The sequence below is a fragment of the Phalaenopsis equestris genome, unplaced genomic scaffold, assembly GCF_001263595.1.
Source record: "Phalaenopsis equestris unplaced genomic scaffold, ASM126359v1 Scaffold000572, whole genome shotgun sequence".
Lineage (NCBI taxonomy): Eukaryota > Viridiplantae > Streptophyta > Magnoliopsida > Asparagales > Orchidaceae > Phalaenopsis > Phalaenopsis equestris.
Window position 1 is genome coordinate 512,897 of NW_018165012.1, and position 9,957 is coordinate 522,853.

General features: G+C 37.0%; 2 protein-coding genes across 2 annotated transcripts in view; one reads left to right on the plus strand and one right to left on the minus strand.

Moving 5' to 3' along the window:
• The window catches only part of LOC110029423, a 56,631-nt gene extending 53,898 nt beyond the window's left edge, over positions 1 to 2,733 (plus strand). Inside the window, exon 16 of the mRNA XM_020731707.1 lies at positions 2,169 to 2,733. Coding sequence (XP_020587366.1) covers positions 2,169 to 2,537 — 369 coding nt within the window. The 3' untranslated portion in view covers positions 2,538 to 2,733. The remainder of the gene's footprint in view (positions 1 to 2,168) is intronic.
• A 3,021-nt stretch (positions 2,734 to 5,754) lies between these two features.
• Positions 5,755 to 7,681, minus strand: LOC110029432 (exocyst complex component EXO70B1-like). The gene has a single exon (XM_020731730.1). The coding sequence runs from the start codon at positions 7,660 to 7,662 to the stop codon at positions 5,875 to 5,877; it is 1,788 nt and encodes a 595-aa protein (XP_020587389.1). The 5' UTR covers positions 7,663 to 7,681; the 3' UTR covers positions 5,755 to 5,874.
• Positions 7,682 to 9,957: the final 2,276 nt, after the last annotated feature.

A 9,957-nucleotide genomic window follows, 5' to 3' on the forward strand; every position in this document is an offset into this window, starting at 1 on the left:
ATGGAAGGGGGAGAGACGGACCGAGGGAACGAGCCACGTTAGGGCTGAGGCCCGCGGGTTCGAGAGAAAGAAGGGAAGGGGAAAGGTAGATTTAGGTTTAGGGATTAATAAATATTATTAATTATAATAATAATAATAATATTTTATTATTTATTATTATAATTAACACTTAAATGTGTATTTTTCCCTAAGACGTGTCGTCACAATGAAACGAACGTCCACCCTAGGCAAAATCGATGTTCCGAACGCATCGGCGCAGTCAGTTTTGTTATCCGGAGTCGTTTAGATGATCCCATTGACGATTGGGACGAAAATGTGTCGCGACCTGAATCAAGTCAAAAACTCGGCTCGAATTCGATTAAACAGGATGGCGAAGAGCGCGGCGGCGCCAAATCAACGAGTACAGTCAATTCTAAGGCCGACAGTTCTATGGGAATACTTTCTGAGTTTCTTCAAAGTAGTCTTACCTACCAAACAATGGCGATTAAAACTACTATATGGAACGTCAAGTCGAGAAGAAAAGTTCAGAATTGTTAACGGGGAGGGCTCCTTCACTAGTTTTCTAGGAGTAGTCGACAGAAAGGTCCTACGGCTAGATCCTAGGCTACTAAGGAGGGGAAAAGTGCACCACAATCGAAAGCGAGGTCAACAATGCTTAAATATATTACAGTGGGTACAATAAAAAAGTCTATGCTCCATGACACTTTGTTGCCAATATCCATTATGTGTTGTGCCCAACCATATTTTTGTAATATCAGATAAATTGATATCATTTTCCATAATATCCATTTTAGCCAGTGAAAATGCTTTTAATTTCTTGCGGATCCAATTTTTCGCTATTTTGAGAATGTGTATGAACAAAATGATAACACTCCTAATTTTTTTTGTGAAAAGGCAAGAGAGATTCTACGGATCATTGAGATAATAATGGAAGAAGAATGAAAATGGACAAAGTTTTGATGTGTTTTTGAGTCCCAACTTCTACGAATTATGAAAATATTTCACAGTATCATTTATCGAAAACAATATAGTGCAGGATAGGATTAATTAGAAAATCAAAATATCATTTATTAGTATTTGATAGAAATTTCAGAGATCAAAAAGATGATAATGAAAGAGCATTAAAAAAAAGGTAAAATTTTGATTCAAACAAATATTTCACAATATCATTTATATTGCATCTTAGTGTATAGAAGCAATTAAAAAAAAAAGAAGCAATTACACACAAATCATCTGAAACTTGTTATTTACAAATCGACGACTCTTTTTTATCCAAATTTTAAATTCTCACCGAAATATAAAATTTCATGGTAAAACTATGGCCCATATTTTTCATTTTTATCAAGTTGTCAATAGTTTGATTGTGACATGCATAAATATATGGGTTCGGTAGTTAAAAAAAATGTTAATTTGTAAATATTAATATTGGGGTGGTCTGAATGTGATTATCCCTTAAAAAATGATATTACCTGTCCCGTGCTTTTTTTTCAATAGAAACGTAGCATCAGCCCTTCATAAGGTACCATTTGTCTATATCAACGAGAAATGCTTCAGTACATTCAAGTCAACGCAATTTCGAACACATCCCATTTAAGAAAGAGGCCACACTGCCCAACAAAATAATTATAAGGGGTGCATTTACATATACTCCACACAATTCTTATATATTTACATATCGAGCACCTAAATTTTGATATTTGCATGCGTACCACTCAAATCATTAACATCACATAAAACAATATCAGTTTTCCTAACTTTTCATGCATAGTTTTATACAACCAACCAATGCCTTATAAATGTAAATTTCAAATCTATGCAAATACATAAGAATTATGAGGCATGTATGCAAAATTAGTTGGCACTAGGGGTAGACCCAGGAAGGCCAATTTGGCTTTTTTGCTCTTCCTAAACTATCATCATAGCCCCTCCCACGTTGAGTCTAGGGAAACAGTTTGGCCCCCGCGAAAAAAAGAAAAAAATTTACATCCGGAAAAATTTGCGTCCGAAGTCCAATTGGAATTTGCCACGTCGCAAGTGGGCCCTACTACAATGCACTGATCGGTAGGTTTTTTAAAAGGATGAGATCCACTTGACAAGTGGCACCCTCTCACTTTCAGATGTTAATATATCTGCAATAATCTCTCTATATCTCTAATGCTTTGCTATAGCACTTCTCTCTAACAATTAATTTATTTTTATTGATTGTAAAGAAAGGAGAAAAACCGAAGACTGAAAGTGGTGCTGATTTCATTCAAACGCCAACATTGCTTGATAATTTAACTCCCGGATTCGGAAACCCATTGGCGACCGCAGAGAATCTTCCACCAGGTTGTAGAAAATCAAAGCAGACGCAGACTTTGGAGGTCATTGAAAAAGCTGTTGGCTGTTGCAGCGGAATATTTGATTGCTCCTGCTGTGTGTGCTGCATCAAAATGTGTGCTAAGATGAACGATCAGTGTGCGATAGCTCTCACCCAGTTATGCACAGCCCTCTCATGTTTAGCATGCTGTTCGCTGTGCTGCGACGGCTCTGATTAGACTGCATGTTATATAGAAATGGTATATATGTAATTTTCTGGTTTGATGAGGGTGAAAGTGGGGGTGTATATTCTGTTGTTTGTTTTTGGAAGATGCTTTTATTGTATTGAGATTGGCCTGGTGATGTGTAATATAATGCGAATGTTGATGTGCTAAGAAGATTGGGATATAGATGTGATTAAAAAATGTAGGAATTTGGGGCTCTTGCATATTTATCACACAGCAATTCATATGTATTTACATATCTAACGCCTAAATTTTAATTTTTTTACATTGTAAGTGTTAAATATATAAATGCATAGGAATTGAGAGACATGCATGTAAGAGTCTCTCCTCCTCTCTCACGGAAAAAAAATTTGTGTGCGATAGACGTGCGCAGCGTTGTGTGCGATATTGGGGTTATACCGAAGGTATAATGGGGTTACATCCGCGGTATAACTTCCTGTAACCTCCCTGTAACTTCCTGTAACCTATCTGTACTCTAAAATAAGTTTCGCGCTTTTGTTATCATATATTAAGACGTTACATGTAAGTTATAGGGAGGTTACAAGGGCTTATACCGTTGATGTAACCCACTTGTACCCTCGGTATACCCCAATATCGCACGTAGCGCTGCGTACGTTTATCACACGTAATTTTTTTCCCTCTCTCACGCTCGCTGTGTGTGTGTGAAGCATTAAAGTGCCAAAATACAATTTTGATGTAGGTCAAATTATTTACATGGGTTGTCTTTGTCTCAATATATAGAAGTGTTAAAATCATACGCAAGTATGTTAAAATCGAGCTATAATAGTCTGCTATGAAGATTATTTCAGCCTCAATTTAATGCGTGGATTATTTTAAAACTTCTATAAATATTGAGATTAAAATATTCTCATTCAAATAATTCGTGAATTTTTTTTGAATTTTTATTGGCACTTTACTCAATATTTAAACTTGGCTATTTACTTTCATATTACCTTCCAGTTAGTTACCCATAATAATGCATGACGTTGTACGAAAATTTTAGGTGGTATGCATGCAAACAAAAGTGAATTGGGTGAAAAAACAATAGATCTTCAGACCAATCATCCCTCGTGCAGAAAAAAAAGATTTGGTAAAATGGGACGCATACTGAAGGAAAGATTTTGTCAATTATTTATAGAACAGAAATTGGTGATGGGCAGAAGGGTATAGTACCACATCGTCTAAAACAAATTTGATGAATTAATATATTCACTTAATATATTCATATAATTAAGTGAATGTATGAGACATCAAGCCATCTCTATCTTTCTCTCTCTATCCTTTTCAAGAGTGATCATCTTAAAAAGAGATAAATATTTAATCGTATTGTTAATGACAATTATCAAACTAAACAATTGCTAATAGTAATATAAAACTATAGAAAGGGGTAGATAAAAATGCATATATGATGATCGACCACTTTTGTATTTTAATAATAATGGATTATTTAAATTGATTTTTCTATGATTACTTGATTATGCATAAAAGTGCTAAATAATAACCTCGGAATATTATTACAACAAATGCAATTAATCTTTAATAGACTAAATAGAATCATAACAAATGTTAGTCGAGACAATGTGTAGTTCAATAAATATAAAAATCAAATATATTAAATAGTTTGATACTAATTATTGTCATCATTGAATTGAGCTCACATTATCCATCATATGATGACATATTTATTTATTTTTATTTAGTTTTATAGTCCTTCCATATGATTAGTCCTTGTGAGTGCTTTTATAGAAGCAATAATAGCATGAATTTTTTTAATTACATGATCATATAATTATATTCACTATAGCTATCAAATCAATCATCGAATCATATAATATAAAAATTTATACTTTGATCTCAGTATGTTATAATTTCTTCATATCAAGAGTGTGTTAATTTAGAAAAGATATGTATCATTCTTAATGAATAGGAGCACAATGAAAATCATTGAATATATGCACAAGGAGCTCACCTCCTCCACCAAATAGAAGCACCATAACCATTAGGAAGACAATTAATCATAACAAATTAAAATTATATTTTATATAAGTTGAATAATATGTTAAGTTAAAGTATTGCTTCTACATTAAATGTTTTATATAAGTTAAAATTATATAAAATATTTAATATAAGTTGAATAATAAGTTTAAGTTAAAGTGTTGCTTCTACTTTAAATGTTTCCCGAATTTTAAAAAAAAATTTAGTACAATGATGTTGTTAAATTTTTACCATGATATGAAGGTAAAAATATTAAGTGTGAATGATTGGTGGCATTGAGGTGGTCTTCAGATGGTATTGAGATGAATACCAACCCAATTCCATCGATCCACACATGTGAATATCACACGCAAAATTTGCTTCATATGGAGAGGGTATGTACTAAGATATTGTTAATATTTTACAAGCGTTGGCTTATCGAAAGGTTGCCTTCTGGCTCGACTAGGCCAACTCAATCGAATGAACTTGGTCGATAGGGATCGATCAATTGATCCAGCTTGGTTGAATTTCTTCCATCCAGACAAATAGTTTTTGGGTCAATTGAGTTCCGTTCAGTCAGCTTTGTGGCAGGATAGACTATTGCAGTGGGCCAGCTTTTCTACAACGGATGGCTTAGAAGCTCTCTTGTCTCTTTTCCAATCGAATGGCTGCACCTGAATCGCTCGATCGTCTTCTTGTCCGCCCTTGGTTCGGTCGGTTTTGGCCTAGTTAACTTGGCTCATATGACTTGACTCGCGTGGTTAGGTAGGCCTCTGGTGTCCTTGCAGTGGGTTTGCCTCCATCATATTTCTAGATTGTTAGATCTTTGTAAGATCGGTCCAAACACTGTTTTGATGTACAAAATGCCTTCGCTGCATTTCTGGATGTTAGATCTCTGTATGATCAGTGCGAACATTTTTTTTTGATATACAATATATATATATACATTAAATAATCATTCAATCATAGTTATCAGAAAAATGAGCAATCTGTAATAGTGTGTATAGTACAATTTATACAAAATTGAAACTTGATGCGTCTCTCATCAGAACAAGCAAAATCAACAAATCCATATTTCAGAAGATAAAAAGTTACTACTTGAATGAAACCAATGCCCGTATCTACAATATCTTATTCATAAGAGCTTACTTCAACAAAAAAAAAGAAATATTTAACAAATAAACTTACAAAGGAAACCTTTCAGGGGATCCGAGCAACTTCAAAAATTGAATCAGTCGTCTCCAAGTCATCCGAAAAGAACATCTTTGATTGAGATTTTCAATCAACGCCATGTTTTCTCGTCATCCATCGAACACAAAAAGAAAAAAAGAATAGCTTCTGCAAGCCTAAATAACCTTCAACGGGACTTTCTCCTACCAAGTGGACGAGGCTGGCAACCTTCAAAAAAATCAGCCAAAGCTATCTCTAGATCCTCAGTTGAGTACTTAAGATACATCTCTGGATGTCTTCTGCTCTCTATTTCACTCCTGAATCGTCCCAGAAATGATCTGTAAGCTGGTAATAACTTTCCAAGTATTGAAATTTTTAGCTCCTCTCTTAGCTGAGAATCGGGCACACACCACAGCGATTGCGTTCGATGAACTTCTTCAAATGCGGCATTGAAAGCTTTGAATCTCTCTCTAAGACTGGATTTTGACACAGAAGATGATAAGCTTCCTCCTGTATGTAAACCCTCATCTCTCAAGCAGTATAGAATCTTCAACCATGTTGTTCTCTCATAACCAGTAGCCAGCTGCCGGAACTTAGCCGTCAATTTCCTCGGATAATCATCCCCAATCAATTCTTTCAGCTCCGTTGATCCCTTAATCTTTTGAACAATGTAATGTAAGTTGTTGGTTAGGAAAAGATGGGACAAAGAGTCGTCCTTGTAGACCTGCGCTTTAATCTCAATATTGAATTGGAGTATAAAGATTATCCAGATTAAATGGAAAGCAAGGGGAGACTGATTCAATGGTTCCGGCAGCTCTATATCCGGAAAATCGCCACCGAAGCCATTGCCGAGTAACAGAGTAGGCCTCGAATTGATGAGTTGAAACAGAGTCTGCTTGTAATCAGAAATGAGGCCGATGTAGTTCATCACATACCTCGTAAGAGGATGAATGGTACCTCCAGGAACTGGAATTTTCGAGGGTTCTTTGAGAATGGCATTCTCAAACTCCAATAAGATTCCTCGAACAGCTTGGGCAAGCCTGGCGATGATCTCAACAACCTGCGTGTTTATCGATTCTGATCCTCTGGATCGGAATATGATGGCGATGTCAGGAAGTAAATCCGTCAGAGCATCATGGAGATCGAGAACCTTAAAGAGCTTTTCCGGAGATCGGCGGCCAATGCTGATGGCCTCAGCGAAACTAAGAAGTTGGATGGCCAAACCCTTCACCGATTCAACAAAGGGGGTTTCGTCTCCAGACAAGCCTTTAAATAATAGATCACAGAGCCGGCGCTCGCTGGCAAATATGATCCGAAAGCAAACCCTAGCGGTCCGAATCCACCGACGGATTTTGGATTCCAGAGCATCCCACTCCAGCCGCTGGACATCGCAGATACGGAGCCTCTCGATGCCGAGATGAAGGAAACAGAGTTCCAACACGGATTTACGGACGCTTCCGTATAACTGAAAGCATTCGCGGCCGTAGCCGGCGGCGATCATCCGATCGGCGATGCTGCGAAGGTTGTTGACGGCATCGGGAGGTAGGAGATCGATCACATGAATGCTACTAGTGGAGCGGTAGCTCGTAAATTGGTCACTACTGCTTCCTTCGGCCCGCTGAAGCTGGTATTTCTCGTCTTCGGCGTCGGAGTTAGAATGGGTGAGGGAGAGGGAGCCCAAATCAACGAGCGAGTTGATCTCGTAGTTGTTTGCCCTAGATACAAGCATGTGTCGGAACTCGTCTTCGAGTTGAACCACGGTGATCGCCTGCGACGGTGACTTTTTATGGCTAAACCTAGTTCCGGCCACCGAGTTTCTCACGGCGTGGGTGCTGTAGTTGCCGTCGAACACCATTTCGTTGCACGACGGCAAAACCGTCGGGTCCCAGTGAAGGATGAGATTGTCGGTATCCCCAAGTTCCGCCACCGGTGGCGGCGGAGGCGAAGGTCCTCCGGCGACAACAGAGCCGTCCATCGCCCGGTTGAGGATGATGATATGGTGTCAGTGTAGAACTATTGAACCGTTGGTCTATATTTAAACCTCCGAGCGAGGAGACGAAGTTTTTGACTTTTTGACCTCATGTGTAAATTTGCAAATTAGACTCGCAAAAAATTAAAAAAATTTAAACCGTTGAAATATTTCTTGATGCCATCTTGACCGTCAATGCAGCGTAGTTATTTTATCTAAACGATGTATCTAGAGAGTTGTGGGCATAGTACCGTCAATGTACGGAGTTGGACCCACAACGCTTAAATCCACGCGATAATAAGACAACGTACGGAGACGTCCGTTTTAATAATTGGAAACGGGGTGACGTGGCATTTGAATTACACGTCGTCGGTCACAATCTTAGGCTTTGGGCTTGTTGTTTTGGTAATATTAAAAGTAGTATTTTATTTGTACATTAAAATCTTATATATATATATATATATATATATATAAATATATATATATAAGATATAAGATATACGATAGGAGCATATTTTAAGAAGTAGAAGATCGTGCCATGGCCTAAGTTCATTTCAGCATGCAGATGTTCAAAGAAATAAAATAAAATAAGGGAAATTTACATAACTTGCACAAATTTTTAACCTTCCCAATCCAAGTCAAACCAAGCCAAAATCAAGTCATTAAATCATAATTAGAAGATTTATGAATACATTTGAAAAGTCAAATGACTGTCAAATATGACAAGTTTATACTCAAATCGAGCAGCTTGACAAGACAAATCCAACGAGCCCAAGTTCACTCAATTCTGACATCATTAAGACACTCAAATGTCCATTAAACGTCGTATGATCGAGGGAAGCTCTCCGGACTGTCCGATCAAAATGGTTCATATTCCTGCATTAATTTCTCCCAGAACACAATAAATAGAGCTCCATTCCTCTCATGAGAAGGAAGTCTAGAGAGAATGTCTGGGGTCTTCAGGAGAAGTTGCAGCTCAGCATCACTACCAATCGTCGTCGACCACCACCGACCTCCGTCGTGGACTGCCGTCACCCACCGCTAACCTCCGTCAACTCAACCACCACTGATAGTTGTTGAACACCGCCAAGCATCATCGACAGTCAACGACCACAACTGACCCCCGTCGATTGCCGTCAGCCGTCGTCGACCGCTGCCGATCATCGTTGACCTCCATCGACCACCGCCAATCGTCCTCAACTGTTGTTGACCACCACTAACTAGACGTCGTCAGTCGAGGTTGTACCTTGAAAAATCTTATAACCCTTTCCCGTCTTTGGGACAAGGGGCCTCTGTAATCATTAACTTATAGTGAAATTTTTATAACTGGGACAGACCCCATTGTTTTTTCTCTTAATAAGATCTTCACGTAAAAACTTTTGATGCCATTACATGTTGATTCTTTTTCATCTGAGTAAATGCTGAATCCTCGTGCAAAGCTAAGACAATAATCCATTACTCAATCGCTGCGAGTTTTCTCGCACGCATCACATATGTTAAAAGTGTTCTCCAAGTTAGCTTCAAGCTGGTCAGGTTAAGTCAGATTCAGTTTATACTTTGTGATTTCTTTAATATTTGAGTTGAATCAAATCAAAAAGTTTGAAATAGAGTCAATTTTCAGATTACAACCAAAGTTAATCCCAAAATTTTGTTTTAATAGAAATAAAATTTTGTTTAGAAATTTAATTATCCATAATAAAAAACATAATATTTTGATCTTCATATAAATGACTTCAAATATATCATATAACCTTATAGTTCATTCATGACCCTAAAAATATTCATAATCAAACCATACCCCATTTTTTGTAATATTGCAATCTAAATTTAAATAGGATAGTATTTAATTTATAATTCATCTCAATTAATTATTCCTATTTATTTTACAAACCTGGAATCTTCATCTATCTCTTCCATTACTTTTATCTGACAGTGCTGGACTTGGGCTGTCCTTGCAACTAATATTATCTACACACACTCACGTCCGTCCGACCGCATGCATGCACGCATGCACGCATGCACATGCATGTCATCATAAAATTTTATCAATCTACATGAAAAATTATCCGAAAAAAATATTTCAAATTAAATTAAAAATCATCATGAGCTTCGATTTTAACAAGTTTATGATCAAATTAATATTTTCGACAAGACGAACCCAATAATATCAAAATTAATTTAATCCGTATCCAAACAAAAATGGATCTAGTCATTAAATCACATTTGGAGGACCGTGCAGTTAATTGGAGAGTGAAATGAACTCCAAATTTGATGTAATTATGATCAAATTAAGTGTATCGA